The following is a 17,643-nucleotide window of genomic DNA, read 5'->3' as shown; positions in this document are numbered from 1 at the left end:
AACCTCTGGCTTGCACATACATGTGTATACACAGACATGTACCTGTATATATACGTAAACACACACACCCATATACCACACATCTTCATGCATACAGAGAAACAATAAGTATTAGTAAAAACATCATCATAAACACTTATAAATAAGCAAAAGGGAAGTAACATACATTATAAAGATTCTTAACACCCCCCCCACAGGAATTTTCACATAGATGCAAACATACATGCAACACAAGACACATGTGTGTGCATGTACACACATGCACATGCACGCACACGACTCTTAAACTACTGATGAACTCAGTATATGAAGGATTTCTGCCCAGGATGTCAGGAGGAAAAGCCTTTGAATGGGGTATTTGTAAGCTTTCTGAAAATTCGTCATCAGATGCTTTTGAGGAAACCTGGGTCCCAAACCCTCTGCCCATGGGAAGCAGAAGTGGCCTGGCTAATCTGATTCTGATCTTTTGTAAAGTTACTTCTGATTACTGAAGTGACCTGGGAGGGCCTGGATCACTAATAACAAATAAGTTAAGGACCACCATTTTATCTGCAAAGAGGTTGTGAGATTCTCCCAGAGCCGATTCAAGCCAAATTTGAAAAACATAATATTTGTATTTTGAATTAATCCAATAAAATTTAGGGGGAGAAAAACATACCTGCTTGGTTTACAAAGTCACTCCCAAGAGTCTTAGATTCAGATCCAAGGACAAAATGAGGCCAGGTATGAATTAATTAGCTTTGTTTTGCATGGAACATAGGCCTCTAGGGCTTCTCCATACACCAGCGCAGGTCAGCCAAGGTGCACACTCCTGAGCCCCAGCTCCCAGAGGCCCAGAGTAAGCTGACTACAGTCCCATCTCCTGCTTCTGGAGCATCTGCCCACCTGGATGCTCAGGGCAGTGCTACTGACCTCACTAGTCAGAAGAACAAAGGAGCAGAAATCCTGCCAACGTCTATCCCCTCTATTAAAATTCTAAGCAGGAAATCTACTGTTACAGTTAATTTGCTGACAGGGCCCCAGTGGAATGAGGCAGCTGAGAACTGAGGAGACAAGGCAAGGCTGGATTTAGTCCCAAAAACAAAGCAGGCTTCCTCCTGCCCTGGTGTTCCTGACCTCTGGCTAACACTTCTGTGGAGAGGACTGTACCCTCTCTCATGAGATATCTACACACTAATAGTGTAGACTGTGGCCCCACATGCCCACACCATTCTGACTTAAACAACATCATTTTGTTTCAATCAATCATGTCTCCTTAATTTAAAAAAATACCCCAATTTGCACAATATATTTTTTATGGTCACTTCATAACAATAAATCACTTTCATAACCAGCCATTTCAAAGAGTTGATCTTTGGCATGTCATTTATGACCTTGGTGCTGTGGATGATATCATCATCACCACCATCTTCATCACCATCATCTTCATCACTATCACCACCATTAGTTATCATCATTAGCATCACAGCATCACCACTATCACAGCCATTATCATCACCATCAGTGCCATCACTGACATCATCAATAATTATCATTATTACCCCATCCCCACTACCACGACTACTGCCACCATCATTAATCATCATTATCACCATCACTACCACAGTCATCATTGATACCACAACCATCATCACCATAATGACCATACCATCATTGCTACCTCCACTACCTCCATCAACATCATCATTACCATCATCATCACTTTGGAAAGGATACAAGCCCCCAAATTGGCACAGAAAAAAGTCAACATCAGACATTTGAAATCACAGAATTCTAAGCTGCTTCTCTCCTGATCCTAAGCTGTCTGACCTCTAGCCTCTTGTTTCACAGCCTTAATAAGAAAACTTTAAAAACCCTTTAAAATTAAAATTTCCTAGGTTTTCCCACTAGCTTCCTCTTAAGTGGTAAGCTGAAGGAGGAAAGAGCGAGAGAGAGGGGGGGGACCCATTTGCATGTATCCTTATTCTGTCACAAACACAAAGTATTGAGTTAAATGAAGGCACCATTGTCTCTAATTGATAGTCAGTCACAGGAGCTCAGCTTCTTCACCCAAGATCACACTGAAAGCAATTTGCATACCTCCAATCCAAAACCAAGCTGAGCTGATCTCCACATGAGCCTTCCACTATACTGCATCAATTACCAAATGGAATGCAATTTCTACAACCATTTTGAAATATCTTTAGATTTATTTACTTTAATTTATGTGTATGAATGTTCTGTCTGCATGCATGTGTGTGCACCAGGTGCATGCCTTTTGGAACCTGTGGAACTGTAGTTACAGATGCTTCTGAGTCTTCATGTGTGTGCTGCAAATTGAGCCTGGATCCTCTGAAGACCATCAAGTGCTCTTAGCTGCTGAGTCAGCTCTCCAGCCCAACCCTGTGTAAATTTGAAGCATAATATGCAGTTCTTCCTGAATACTGACACTGTGGAAACTGGCCACAGAGGTCAAGCATGGGACATTCTTCCCCCACAAGTTGATCAACTGTATCTGAAAAAATGCCTTTCTCCCAGCTCAGGGAGCTCTCCAGCACTCCATTTGTGAATATTCATCAGAAATACTCCAGAACCAGCGACTTCAAGCAACTTAGATTATATTTTGCCCTGTTTTGCCCGCAGCAAGTATCTATTGTGCTCATATTCACACATTTCATACTGGATAATACCTTGACTGAATTCTAAAGATAAAAACTGAGAGATGCTACTGCTTCTAGACTCAGTGCTGAAATATCTGCACCAGTTACTTCATTAATCGCCATAAAACTCCAGAAGACACCATTACTTCCCCATCTGTCTGCTACACACTTGAACCTTGAAGAAACTCGCCGTGCAAGTGCAAGGGCCGTGATTTTAGCCCAGACTTTGTGACTTAGATCAGATCTGTGTCTCAACCAGAGTAATGCGGAAGCTGACACAGCACATGTACCCTCCTGGCCAGCACTTTCAGTGCAATCTTAGAGATGAGCCAATCCCCAAGAAGGAACATCCACAAAGACTATTGCATTTGTGGGTCCACAGGACAAAGCCATGGAATCTCCAGGTCCTTGAGTTCCTGGGACAGTGCACTGTGACAATTTCTGAATCCTTTGTTCCTCAGGTCCACCCTCAGCTCTCTGTGAGGTTTGCAAGGGCTGAAACCCAGGCTCTTTCTGTAAACACCCAAGCACTTCCACATGGCATCTATACAAGTCAAGAAAGACTGTCTGTCCCTCAACTGCATTATTTGTAGAAAATGGATTTATTGTTTCACTGCATGAAAGGGATTGCCTACTCAAAACTCACCCTTCTTTCTGCTACTGAGAGATGTTCAAGTATTCTGGTATACATTACAGATTTTCTTCCATGATGCAGGTACACACAGTCCTTTCCCCAAATAAATACTTGGTCACTTACAAGTGCTTTTTATTGCTATGTCTTCTTTTGTTTTATTGCTGTATTTTGTTTCATATTTATGGTTTCTGTTTTGCTTTTGATGGGGACTTACTTGACCCTAGCCAGCCCTGATATCTCTGTTTGCAGATGACCCTGTACTTTGTAGTGCTGAGGATTGAACCTAGTACTTTATGTTAGATTTGCCCTTTGCCACCTGAGGCATATCCCTAGCCTTCTTGCTTGACTTTTTGTGACAAATATACATCAAACCTGTCAGTGTGAATGTACGTGCTTTTGCTTTATCTATTTTAAGAGCTACATGACAAAATCGATATAGCATGTTCTCTGTTACAGACATAAAAGCTGCTTCCAGCCCTTTGTCATTCTGTACAGCATTTGGATGAGCATCATATTCTATGGACCTTTCAGCCCCCTAGATAATGCTTTTCCTCTAGAATAAGCTGACAGGAATGTTTGGTCACAGATTTTAAGACCATTGACACAAATTGCAGATGATCCACACAGATACCGTGCATTAACTTACACACATCCCTTTTTGGTGTACAAGGTCCCCTCTGCTGCATCTTCAGTAACATTTCCAACTTCTTAATTTCGAATGAGTTTCTCTTTGAACCTTTAATCACCATTCAAATGAGAAGAGAGACCCTCACCTGAATTGAATGCTTCCTCCTCACACAGAGATCCTTCTGTAGCGCCAGATGAGCAGGAAGAACACTGAATGCTACTCCTCAGCTACCCTTCAGTCAGAGCCCCGGAGGTTAATTCCCCCACTGATGGATTTTTTCAAGGGAATTGTGGCATAATCTTTTTTGTACACTGTGAATATGTGTCTTACCAATTCACCTCTGGTTGACTTAATAAACAACTGAATAGCCAATAGTTAGACAAGAGAGGGTAGACGGGACTTCCAGGAAGAGATAGTAACTCTTGGAAGAAGAGAGGTATGATTCATCAGGCAGACACAGAGGAAGTGAGATGCATGGTACTGAACAGAGGTAACGGAGCCATGTGGCAGACTGTAGATTAATAAAAATGGTTAATTTAAGTTTTAAGAAATAGTTGGGAACAATCTTAAACTAAGACCAAGCTTTCATAATTAATAAGTCTCTGTGTCATTACTTGGGAGATGGCAGTCCAAAGAAAGTCTACTTACATAAGGGTTGAGAGTGGAGAGACTTATGGTGACATTGCTAAGGGCTCAGCCTAGAAGGCTGCCTCACTCATAGCTCTCTCTCATTTTCCTTTCACATACTTCCATCTGCCCCTTCTTTTCCATTCATTATTCATGCATTGTAGACTTCCAGGCCAGAACACCTCCTTAGATGTCCAATAATAAAGATATTAACTTCACAGTTGGCTCATAGACATCTCAAATTTCAACAGCCCAATCCAAACTCACTGTCTCCCTTGCATTCTCCAGAGCCCCTGCCACCAGCCTTTCCTTTCCAGGGGCCCAAGCAGTGAATGGCACCTTTATCCTTCCGGGTGTTGGAGGAATGAAACCTGGCAGCCTTCCTTCACCTCTCATCCCCTACCCCACCTATCATCTGACCATGAGGCCTGGCCATGTCTTCAGTGATTCTATCAGCCCATCTTCTCTTCCTCCTCCAGGGCCCAGTCCAAGCCAATAGATGCTGTAATTATCTCTAGGTGGGGATTGATTGGATAGGACAGAAGGGAAGAAAAGAATTACATTTTCTAAGCACATGTCTCCTGGTTCTGTAATCTTGTAATGGTCACTATGCACATAAGAAGTCCATGCCATAGACAATATTATCAGCAGTTCACAGATCAGGAAACTGAGGCACAATTGATGAAGCTGCTTAAGGCCCCATACCTGGGCTGGCATCCAGATCCTTCTGTGTGATTCTTGGTATAGAGTGTGGAGTGACACCATGTCGTCCTTGAAGGAGACACCTGGAGAGTGGACTGTCCCTCCTGGATCTCAGATGTGGCACAAACCACACCCAAACAACCGTTCTCATAGAGAGGTCCCTTATTAACCAGGAAAGAAAAGTTAAAGTGACTGCTTTGTGATTTAGGCAGAAAACAGCAGCAAATGACCTTGCAGGTATATTTTTAAGAAGAGAAAAAGGGAGGTCTATGTTTGAATGGGCTAAGATGCAGTGGTATATTTTGATGTATCATGTTTATTAGGTGAACTACTGTTATGAGCAGTTTTCTCACCAACCTGGTCCCACAGCTGCATCAGTCCCAAATAACACACAGAGACGCTGTATTAGATATGAAACTGTTGGCCTGTTACTAGCGTTTCTTAAATATTAACCCATTTCTATCAATCTAAGTATTTCCACATGGTCTTATCTTACATCTTGAATCCTACTACATCTCCCAGAATCCTCCTTGTCTCACCTATCTTGCTTTCCTATTTGCCAATAGTGCTTTATTCATTAACCAATAAGAGAAACATATTTACAGAATGACATTTCTCATCAAACGACAGGGTTATTTTGACTGCTCAACTTTAATACTTTGATAACTGGACGTTGTAGTCAGCCTCAGGAGGAGAAAGTAGCCAAATAAGGGGATATACCTAGGTGGCTAGCTTTAGGAATGTAATCTAATGGGTTTTTTGTTTGTTTGTTTTTTGTTTTTGTTTTGTTTTGTTTCGCAAGGCAGAGGGAATGGGGGAAAAGGGCAAGGCCTGCCAGAGCCATTTTTTTTTCCATGCTTGAGATGGCCAGGGTCCCTTTAGTCCTGACTTTGTCATTCCTGGGAGTCTTAACAGTCTACAGTAACAGACATTGACTCTGTAACTAGACTGTCTGGATTCAGATACCAGATTACTTACTGGCTTCAAAAGTCTGAGTGGGCTACCTTGTTATCATGGACTAAATGATAGCCCTCAAAAGTTGTGCCCATGTCCTGTGAACATGACCCCAATTAGCAAAAGCCTTTACAGTTGGAAGGGAGCAAACTCAAAATGAGGAGGTCTTAGATGAGCCAGATGAGTTATATCATCTATTAGCAAGTGCCCTGGTGAGGAGAGGGAAGGGCCATCTAAAAGACTGGGAGATAGAGTGAATCAGCCACAAGCGGAAGAACAAGGAAGCCACTAGACACTGAAGGGACAAGATTCAAAATGGCCCCAAGATTGTCTGAGGAAGCCCAGCCCTGACACGCCCTTGGATTCGGAATTCTGCCCTCTGGAGCCCCAAGACAGTAATTATTATTGCTTTAAGCTGCAAGCCTGTCGTTCTTTGTTCCCTCAGCCTTAGCAAGCCACAGGCTCTCCACACCTTAGTTTTCTCCTCAGTGTGTGAGCATATAACAGTGCTTCATCAGCTGCCATGAGAACCAAGCCTGTCTGTACCCAGAGGCCCTCTACTACATTGTCAGAGCATTCTAGGTTGTATTTATTATGGTTCTTAGTCATGTGACCTTTAATTGGTAACAATAAGGACATTTAGTCCATCCCAAAGCTGGGTAACATCTTTCAGTTTAAAATGCAAAGGCCTTAGAGTTTGGCTCTATGGACTGCTGGTGCTTGGTTGCCAGCCTTGGGACAGATGAGCTACCACCTGCCAAATGCAGTGTTTGAAAAGCTGTTGTGTGCCCTTGACCTGATATGATGCTCTGGCCTGGACCCTGAGCTGGGCAAACAACCCTTCCTTCTTTGTCCTGATTGCCTGTGGCAGGAGAGGCTGGGATGAGGGAGCGAGTGGCTGATGAGTAGTCACTAAACTGAGTCATTTGTGATGGCAATGGGGCCTTACACAAGTGACAAGGTGAAGGTGAGTAATTAGTGCACAGAAGGATGGAAACCTTAAATCCTTCTCTAGCTCTGGAGCTCTCCCTCCTCTCCAGCTCTTACTAATGAAGTCAGAGAAAGGGTAAAAGCCTGTAATTACACTGAAGTAATTAGAATCCTACTTAATGAAAAGCTTAAGGCAGGAAGCCCAAACCAATAGATCACCCATTGGGTCCACCACATTCTCTACACTTCTGAGTTGTTCTCCCCAGTATGGACCTTGGGTGGGCTTCACTAAGTGGCTAGGACTATACTTACTCTATATAAAATGTTAACTATACAGGCACACTGCAACCCTCTCTCTTAGGTGCCCCACAAAGCTTCAGAATTGTGTCTGTCTGGCCTGGCCTTAGTGGTTCCAGATGCTAATGCAGTGCTGCTCAACCTGTGAGCCACAGACCCTTTTGTGGGGGGGAGGTTCAGACAACTTTTTTCACAGGGATCACCTAAGACTATCAGAAAGGACAGATCTTTACATTATGATTCATGGCAGTAGTAAAATTACAGTTATGAAGTAGCAATGAAATAATTGTATGGTTGGGGTCACCACAACATGACAAACTGTATTAACGGGTGGCAGCATTAGGAAGGTTGAGAACCGCTGCTCTAATCCCAGTTAATCAGGAGGCTGAGGCAAGAGACTCTCAAGTCCAAAGACAGTTTAAGCTACAGAGTGAGTTCAAAGCCAAACTGGGTCATTTACTGAGAACCTGTCCAAGATAAAACGGGGGTCGAGAGATATAATTCTGTGACAAAGCCTTAGCTTTAATCCCTAGGACCTAAGATGGGGGAGGGGGAACGGGTTGTGCCTTTTTGAACTACTGTAACTTTTCCTCCTTGGTGAACCTCCATCAGGACAAATTAGCTTAAAACCCCCTTTAATTACATCTTTAAAATCTGGTCACAATGTGTCCTGAAGGTATTTGTCTGCCTATGTTTTCACTTTCTAGTTCACAGAAAGGGGTGTGTGTGTGTGTGTGTGTGGTGCTTATATACCAAGTCCATCTCTCCTTGGTAGACAGAAGCTCCTTAAAACTATTCATCTTTCCCACCTTTTGTTTCCTGTGTCTGTGGATAGGAGGTGGGAGTACCAGTGTGGCTGTAGGAAGGTCGACCAGCTCTCCAAGAGGAAAGCACATATGGTTCTTGGCAGATTCCCTGTCTGCTGCAAGAAACTGCTGGGTACCTTGTTTCGGTTTTGTTTTCTGCTGATGTGGGCCTAGAAATTGTAGTGCAAACACATAAGAAGGTAGGAAGCTGAACAAACAAATGACAGTACCCAGAGATGGAGTCATAACTCAGTTGGTGAATCGATTCCTGCATAGACATGAGAACCCTAATTCTACCGCTAGCACCTGTGTGCTCAAAGCAGGGCACAGCAGCACATGCCAGAATTCCCAGTGCTGGGGGGCGGCAGAGAAAGGTGGGTCCCTGGAGCAGAGCAGCCAGCTAGTCTAGTGGAACCAGTGAGCTCTGGCTTCAGTGAAGGATCCTGTCCTCCCCCCACCAAATGAGGTGAAGAGTGATGAAAGAAGACACCCAACATGGATCAGCCTCTCCCCCTCACAATATCCATTGTTCCCCAGTATCCATGCTCTCCTCCCTGAACCTGTGTAGTTCTTTACATCCAAAACAACATCCATGCTTTTCCTCAAGGTCTCACAACTAAAGCTCTGAGGTTCCCTGAGGCTGACATACTAACCCTGATTTAGTTGGTGGCTTCCAGTTGTTATCACAAGTGTATTTACCATGCACTAGACTTTAAATAATGACAAGTTTTATAACATGTGCTTTAGGGATTAAGAGTCAGGCTACTAGGGAAGTGATTAAAAATATTATAAACATTCTCCCCTTCCATGTTAACATGTCCATTGATATTGCCATTGTCCTGGTCTTGTTTTGCAGCCATTTCTGAGAGAGACTGTTTCCCAGCAGACTTCTGGTATTCTGGCCCTTACATTATTTCCCTGTTTCCTGAGGTCTTCCCTGAGCCAGATGCAGGAGGTGTGGCACAGATGTATCCATTGGAGCTGGGAGTCCCACAGCCTTCATCTCTGCCTTGTGAGCAGTTATGGATTTCTGTAAAAAGTCACTTTGATGGGGGTTGGCAGCAGCTACACTTATCTGTAGTCTAAAGATAGGCTGTGGTAAGGAATGATACAGTTCTAGTCAAGTGTTGATCATAGATTCTTTTCTAAGTTCCATGACCCCACTTGCCCCAGGAAGCTGGCTTTATTGCGGTTAAATAAGGATCAGGATAAACAAATAGGCTAAATAGATGTTTATTCAGGGAGAAATAACTTACAACCTAGACAGATGAACACCAGCAAGTCCCACCGGATGCTCTCCTGTCCAAGTCCCACCAGCAAGAGAGTGTTCCCCGTTCTTCCTTAGACCTCTTTCCACAGGTCACTTCCGCCCATGGCCCCACCCCCAGTGGGCATGGTCAGTGCCACAGAAGGAGACAAAGTAACTATCTCACTACACTGGCTTGGTTTCCAGTACCAGATATGATTTCCCTCCTTAAGTCCAATTAGACAACTGTTGATTGGCTCATACATGTAAGAACCATTCATTGTACCTTTATGCATATGGTGCTAGGCAAACAACTACAGTCAACTAATGACTGCTGGGAGGAGAATTAGTTTCTCCCAGGGATGATCCCTCTTATTGGTTGTCCAATGCAGAGTGGTCAACCTTGATTCCATGTACACAAAAACTGAGTCAGCAGACTGTGTGTGTGTGTGTGTGTCTGTGTGTATGTATATCATACAGTTTGTTGAGTATGTATATATGTATATGTGTGTATGTATGTAAATATGTGTGTGTATACATATACATATATGGGTGTATACATATATGTATATGTATACACATACATAGATATAAATATCAACACTGTAACAATAATTAAAGTAGAAAGAAAAGCCTTCAACTTGTGTGGAGGACATAAGGGGAGTTTGAGGGATGGTAGCTGGGAGGGGCAAGAGAAGAGGAAGAGACCAGGGAAAGTGATATATTCTATATAAATTAAAAATATTGTAAATAGATTTTAGATTATTTCTCTGCACCCTTGTAGCCTATGAGCCAATGTTTGACACATAGAAGGTATTTAATAAATATTTGCTACTGTAGCAATTTATAAAAATAATCCTGAGACTATTTTCACTAAAAGCAGCCTCATGACAAATGAGTGTCTAGTCCCCAAATGACTGTTTTTGAAATATAACTGATTATACACTTGCTAAAACGTGGGCTTAAATGTTTATTTTCCTGCCTTGTTCCTATTTGTTTAAATGAAACCCTGGGCTTTACTGAAAATGGAGACTAACGCTATAAAACAGTGCTGCTATCATCCCCACTAGAGGGGTCCGCCCTCCCCCTCGACCCAGGTGTGGATGCAGACCAGATCCCCAGTGGTGCAAATGTCCCTCTGGTCCAGCTTTGCTAAGGGAGGTGGGGCGTGTCAGCTTCCATCTTCTCTCTATATATACTTTACCCTTTTGTTGTATGCAAAGGTCTGCAGTTGTGACCCTGCCACAGGGTGAAAAGAATCAAATTAGAGGACTTCTGGCAGGTAGATCCCCTTTAGCCTTGAAGCCATGCAAACCTTATTATTTGTTGGCCTCAACTGTCAGCTGCAGCCAGGGTGAGTCCTTGTCACTCTGACCTAAGGTTTCCTCCAGCCTGGTGCAGTTGTTTCAAAAGCAGGAGAGCATGTGTGATAAGTGGGGTTTGCAGTGAACAGGCCTCTCTGAAGGTCAACACCCCAGCTGGGCATCCCTGCTATTTTTGCCCAAGAGCCCAAGAATGGCAACATCTGTGACAGCCCATTGCATGTCTATCATTATTGCCACGAAAGCTTTGAAACCTTAATTATTACTCATTCTTTGAAGTCAAGTTGGAAGCCTGAAGACTATAAAGCAGGTTGTTATTGCTTGCTTGGTTAGCCACTTGTACCCCAAATGCCCTCTTCCTAGTATGACGGCAGGAGCTAGCACATAGTAACAGGCTGTCCACACCCTGCAAATGAAATGCTGGTCTGTCTAGATAAGAGTGAGGATGACAAATGGGGCTGGGAAAAGGACTCAGCAGGTAAAGCGCTTGTCTCACAAGCATGAGAATCTGTTTTCTCTCCAGAACCCATGTTAAGAAAATAAATAAATAAAAGCCAAGAATGGTAGTGTCCACTAATAATCGCAGTGCTGGGTGTTTTCTGTTTTGAGACTGGCAGATATCTAGGACTCACTGGCCAGTCAGTCCAGCTAAACTGGTATCCCAGGTCTGTGAGAAACCCTGTCTCAGAAACTCTCAGCCTAAGGTTATTGAGGTCAACTGGGATCAGGGATAAGTAACCAGTGTGGATGAAGCATGAGAGAAATAGAAAGAAACACCTCTGGATAACACATTAACTTGGAAAATGGAAAATGTCTTCAGTCAGAAGTTTCCCCAGTTACTGCCCACAGATAATAAATAATACCTCTCTCACTATTTATTCATAATGTCCTCCCCACTCTCTTGCTGCAAGATTCTCAGGAGGAAACTGAGCTTCGTGAGGTCAGGTGTGACATCTGGTTTTGCTTCTGTGATTACTCACAAAGTTTTGCATGGAGTGGGGACTGGCTAAATGTCTGCAGAATTAAGGCATCTGACACAGTTATGTGCTCCTTAAGTGGGAGGCTATGTTGCAGCTGTCATTGAGGTTGCCATGGTCACCATCTGTGTTACCAGCATCATCATCAGTGTGACTATCAGTGGCACCAGCATCATCAGTGTGGCCATTGGTGGTACCAGCATCATCAGTGTGGCCATCGGTGGTATCAGCATCATCAGTGTGACCATCAGATGGTTTTATGTTGGGAATCCTCTCTGCTCTTCAGATCTCAGGGTGATGAGTATCACAAGCATATGGTCCTGATGTGATGAATCTGTCACTCTTCTCAGGTTGGAAATGTCACCTAGACTTCTTCCTTCTGACCAGAACACTCTGTATTTCACTATTCTAACCAAGTATGAGAATTTCAGAGAATAGGTTTGTTTCCCCTGTCTTTCAAAGAGACTTCCTTTCCTATCTATCTATGGTTAGCAAAAAGAAAAAAATCCACCCCCGGCCCCCAAATGTGGTAGCTTTAAAAATATAAAAGCATTTATCATCTCACCACTTTTTGTTTCCAGAACCAGGATATGGCTTTTCTGGGTCTTGTTAGACAAGGGTCCATCAAATGTGTAGTCAGAGTGCTGTTGTCCCTGGTCTCAGTTTGGGGGGAGGGAGTTACCTCCCAGCCTCATGAGCAGAGCAGTCACGAAGGAGACATCAGCCCTTTTCCGTGTAAGGCTTTGTACAGGGCTAACTTACAAAGTGGCTGTCCCCCAGAATAACAAGAGATATGGCAGTTCACAGGCATATGTTAGAAGCAGTCACTGTACCACCCCATACTCAAGAGAGGGCCTTACACAATAGCACCGTACCAGGAAGCTACTAGCATCACCGGGGACCATATTAGACAGAAGCTGCCCACCAAAGAGAAAGATGCTGTTTTCCTTAAGTACAGACATAGTGTCACCTTGATTCTCTTTACCCCATTCCCCTTTGTGGTAGCCATCTTACTCACAATGCCTCACCAAGCTTATCAGTGACAAAAAAAAGAAAAAAGAAGAAGAAGAAGAAGAAGAAGAAGAAGAAGAAGAAGAAGAAGAAGAAGAAGAAGAAGAAGAAAAGAAGAAGAAGAAGAAGAAGAAGGACAGGAAATCAGAGGCACAAGCAAGTTCTTCTAAGAATAACTAACTTCCAATATGATGATACAGCTGTCCCTGTGTTCATGCACTGGCACTGGGTTATGAGAAGCACCTTGGTTAGCCCCATGGGCTTGTCTGAGCATTGGTTTCCTGATGAGACATATAGCTCCCGGACGGACAACTATATTAAAAACTGAACTCCAGAGGTTACAGACCCAGAGTTACATATTTACACATCCCCCTCCCTGTGCCTACTTTGCAAAGATTTGATGCTAATTTCAGATGATCTTGAAGCCTGCTTTCTGTTAGCTTGAAGCACACGTTCAATGCTGCCCTCTTAATTCTGATATAAATGTCTCAGCAACAGTTACACTATCTTCCAAATGAGTTATCTAAACTCCTTACCCCCTTTATTACAGCACACATGGAAGGAAGAAATAGGGACCTAACTTGTATTCAGAGATGCCCAGGGACAAAACTGGACTCATAAATGGATACACACACATGCACACGCATACGCACATGCATGTATATTTTGTTTTCTGGTGGAGTTGGCAGTGAAGCATTTTCCTTTTGTTTCCTTTTGCAGATTGTATCCCAGAGAAAGCTTTCCAAGTCCTTGCTGAAACATGGGAACACTGCGGGGAAATCCTCCATCACGGTAAGCTGGCCCTGTCAGAGTAGACCCTGTGCACTCACTGATCCAAAATAGACGCTAGAATGGCGAATTCCTCTGCCTGCTGGGAACTGACTGAACTACCCAAGGCATCTCTGCCTTTCCATCCCCCCCCCCCATTTTTCTTTCTTGTTAAAACCATTTTGATCCTTCACCCCTTAGGGAAAATGGGAGGAAAGTTGATTTGAATGTGGGGTCACTCACTTCTGCAGAGAACTTCTCCAATCACGAGAGAGCTCACAGGATAGAGTATGAAAGAGAAGAGAGTTGACTTTGTTGGACACAGTAAGAATACGGAATTGGCTGGAGTTTTCAGGTTGGCAAAGTGCAGCCTCCCCCCTCCCCAAATAATTTTATATTTTAAAAGCATTTAGCTCAAAGTTTGGCTTGCTTCCCAAGGAGAGGCCAACATTAATATTCTTCAAGTAACAGATTAGAGCTCTGGACCTTGCTTCCATAGACAATAGTTATTTAAGCAAATTTATTCTTTATTTAAAATGAAATAAATGCCAAAATTCAGTTCCTTTGACACTAGCAATGGATGCATTGCTCAATAGTTAATGAGTCTCCAGACTTGTTAAAGAAAAGGCAGGTGCTTTTAAAAAATTATTTTTTGAGACAGGGTTTCACTATAGCCCTGGCTGGCCTGGAACTTGTTTTGTAGACCATACTGGCCTTAAACTCAGAGATAAGGTTACTTCTGCCTCCTAAATTCTGGGATTAAAAGTAGGCATCTCCATACCCAGAAAGGAAACTTTTCTAAGTTGTTGCTCCTGATGTCTCTATTTCTAGCCTGGGTCCCATCTCACATTTCACACCCAGCATATAATAGCTCCTCAGTTACCCGCTGCTGTGTATTTTGGTGAGCTCCCTTCCAGAGCTCAAAATGGTGCACCATATGCATATGGAGTATGGAGAAACTCCTTGGCCAATGTCTGTGTTTATTCATTTTGAGGCCAAAATTACCCAAATGTGGGATAGGCTCCTGGACAGAGGAGCCCACCCTCCTCAGAAGCTGATGAGTGCTTTTTCCCTTAGGTAATTGCTGAAGAATTATCAGGCAATGACGACTATGTGGAGCTTGCATTCAATGCACGGAAATTGGATGATAAGGTAAAATGTTTCGCATTGACCTCATTGAGGGAAGTAATAAAGCTAAGACACACAGTTTAATCAGATTCCTCCTTGCAGCTATTTTTCCCTTTCAACCCACGTTATTAAACACATCAAAGACTTCAGAGGGTTTTGGAAGGTGAGGTTTTTCCCTAAATGGAGAAGCATTTGGTAAGACAATTCAGTAAGACTAAGTCATCATTTGTTTCTGAATGCCAGAGGTTGGCTGTGCCCAGGAAAATAAGACTTTCTGTCATCATTAGGGTCATTCTAAAGGAGAAGAGAAGCCATGAAGGGGAGTATCATGACATATCAGGAGGCATCTGTGTTTGCCAAGTTCAGGTTTAAGAGCTTTGCATACACTGTCTCATTTAGTCATTTGTACCGTTCCCCTGTGGTGGGTAGTATTAATGCAGGTGAAGAAAGAGATTAAAAGATGCAATAATTAATCCAAACTTCCTCCATGTCATAGTCCGTAGCTACTGAGTAACAGACACTAAGGCAGAATCAAAGACACAGGATTGTATCTACAGAAAAGCCTGTGGGTTGCATAAAGGGAAAGCTGGGAGAAGATTAGCAGGTAATGAGGAAATTCTGACTCCAAACGAAAAGAGACGAGTGAGTATGACCAGAAGTCCCCTAGAATGTTATGCAGACCAAGAGAAGTTTAGCAAAAGCATTGGGATGTTCCAGAGACAAAGTCAGCCACTGAGAACTCTATCTCCCAGCCAAGAGCAGTCCTTGGCAGTCTGGCCACAGTGCACAGTGTAAATGCAAGAATGGATATCAGAGCTCAGAAGCCTATAACCCTTGGTCAGCTCCATACCCTAAAAAAAGGGTATGCCAGGTGTATTGCCATGGCTACCACATCCTCATATTAAGTGATAAAACTTAAGGTCCAACCCCATATCAGTCTACTTTCCATCATGTTCTTTCCATAGTAACATCCACTCAATCGTTCAGTTAGTCCTGAGTGTGTATGTGTGTGTATGTGTGAGCATGTGCATGTATGTAGGCCCTACACCTGACAAAGCTTAGACCCCAATTTCACCATATCATACCTATAATTTTTCTTTCAAATATTATCCTTAAATAAAAAACATGTTACATTAGTAATTATTTACTTGGCCCCAACTTCCTGGAGTAAGAATCAATTTCTATACCCACTCTCTTATTTATCAATGTATTTTTTCATTCATCACTCATTTGTCAAACTGTCTTGTGTGTTTGTCAGCAGCAAAGGCACAGCACCCTCACACCACAGCCTGAACTTCATCATCTAAATTGGATGTAAATTAAAAATCCACATGGCATACAATGGTATAGTGATGTGTGATGTGCAGGATATGACAATTGATGTATGAATAAGAGTGTCTAGGAAGGGTGGTTGCTTGTCTACCTGTGAATATCTGGAGAGACTTTAAACTTGATAAACTCTCTCTCTCTCTCTCTCTCTCTCTCTCTCTCTGTGTGTGTGTGTGTGTGTGTGTGTGTGTGTGTGTGTGTGTGTGTGTGTGTGCCCACACGTGTGTGTGTTTGAATATTGTTCCTCAAGAGCCATCCATATTCTTTTTAAAAATAGGGTCTCTCACTGGGACATAGAACATACCAATTGTGCTGCACTGGCTGGTCAGCAAACCCCAGGGACCTACACATTTCTGTGTCCCCAGTGTGGAGACTAAAATACGTATTACCAAATATAAATCCCCTAGGGGCCCCTGCCGATGCATTTCCCCCCCAACTTCATGTTTTATTAAAAATTAAAACAGTTATAACCCAGTGAGTCCAATTAATGTTGCCTATATGCACACAGGTGTGGAGCTATCCACTGGGGCACAGGAACTTACCAGTAACCAACCCCACACCTGCAAAGCTGACACTCACCCCTCAAGAAGCCATCAATTGCCAACACCTCAGCTAGGAATGAGGCCTGGGGACCCCTCCCCATCATCAATAGTGGCATTTTTAACTGGCTTGATTCTGTGCAAGTCTTGGGAAGATAACCACAACTGCCGTGAGTTCACAACAGCTATGCCGTGTCCAGAGGACAGCATCTCACAGCATCCCTCCCCATCCTCCAGCTCTTACATTCTTTCACACTCACCTTCTATAAATGCTTTGAACACTGGTGGAAGGGTTGATCAAGATACCTCATCTATGGCTGGCATGCTCAGTCACTTATTCGAAACACTGACCAATTTTGATTTTCTGCATTATCCGTCAGCCACTGCAATAAGAAGCTTTTGGTCAAGGTTGAGAGCAAGACAACTCTATGAGTATAATAAACATGGATGCTTACAAGGCAGTTTGACACCCATTTAGAAAAATAACATCAAGAGTTTTTATTTTCAAGTTATAACTTCAATAGCCATGTATTTCAACCATATTTATAAAACCAGACATGGATTCTCTTTTGTGGAATAGCCCCTCAAATCAAGACAGCAGTTGGTTTTCCCATAAATAACTTTGTGCCACTATTACGCAAGTGGATACTGTAGTGAGATATCCACCCCACCAACATCTGTTGCACTGACCACACCCATTGGGCATGGGCACAGGTTAGGACTTTACCTGTGGGAGGCTAGGTCTGGGGTCTGGGACCCCAGCTCTCTCTCTCCTTCTCCCAATTGGTTCACGGAGGGCAGCCAATATGGAACCTCAGAGCAGGGACTTGCTGTGGTCATCTGCATTGCATGTAAGTGATTTCTCCCCAAATAAGATTATATTAATCTATATTTGAGCCAGCCCCACGAATCTTGTGCCATATACAGGTTATCTACTTCAGGATACATCTTGTCTAGTAGATTGGTTTTGTAGCATTGCTGATCCAGTGCCTGCCCCAGCAGCCTGGTCAGCGCATGACTGCGCTATGAAAACTAACTGTTAAGTAGAGGATTTTCTGGTCAGTTCACAACTGGCTTCTCTGTGTTGTGCAGTCCAAGTGGGTGGT

The 17,643-nt window shown here is 43.2% G+C and overlaps 1 protein-coding gene across 3 annotated transcripts in view; it reads left to right on the top strand.

Annotated features, from left to right (window-relative positions):
* Cpne4 (copine 4) overlaps positions 1–17,643 on the top strand; it is a 443,660-nt gene that overhangs the window by 296,011 nt on the left and 130,006 nt on the right. For all 3 annotated transcript variants that reach the window (XM_051205851.1, XM_051205863.1, XM_051205859.1), the window contains exons 4-5: positions 13,494–13,565; positions 14,619–14,693. In XM_051205851.1, the coding sequence (XP_051061808.1) occupies positions 13,494–13,565; positions 14,619–14,693 (147 nt within the window). The remainder of the gene's footprint in view (positions 1–13,493; positions 13,566–14,618; positions 14,694–17,643) is intronic.

Source organism: Phodopus roborovskii, unplaced genomic scaffold, assembly GCF_943737965.1.
Source record: "Phodopus roborovskii unplaced genomic scaffold, PHOROB, whole genome shotgun sequence".
Taxonomy (NCBI): domain Eukaryota; kingdom Metazoa; phylum Chordata; class Mammalia; order Rodentia; family Cricetidae; genus Phodopus; species Phodopus roborovskii.
The sequence above is the reverse complement of the archived record's forward strand: the minus strand, read 5'-3'. Positions and strand labels throughout refer to the sequence as shown.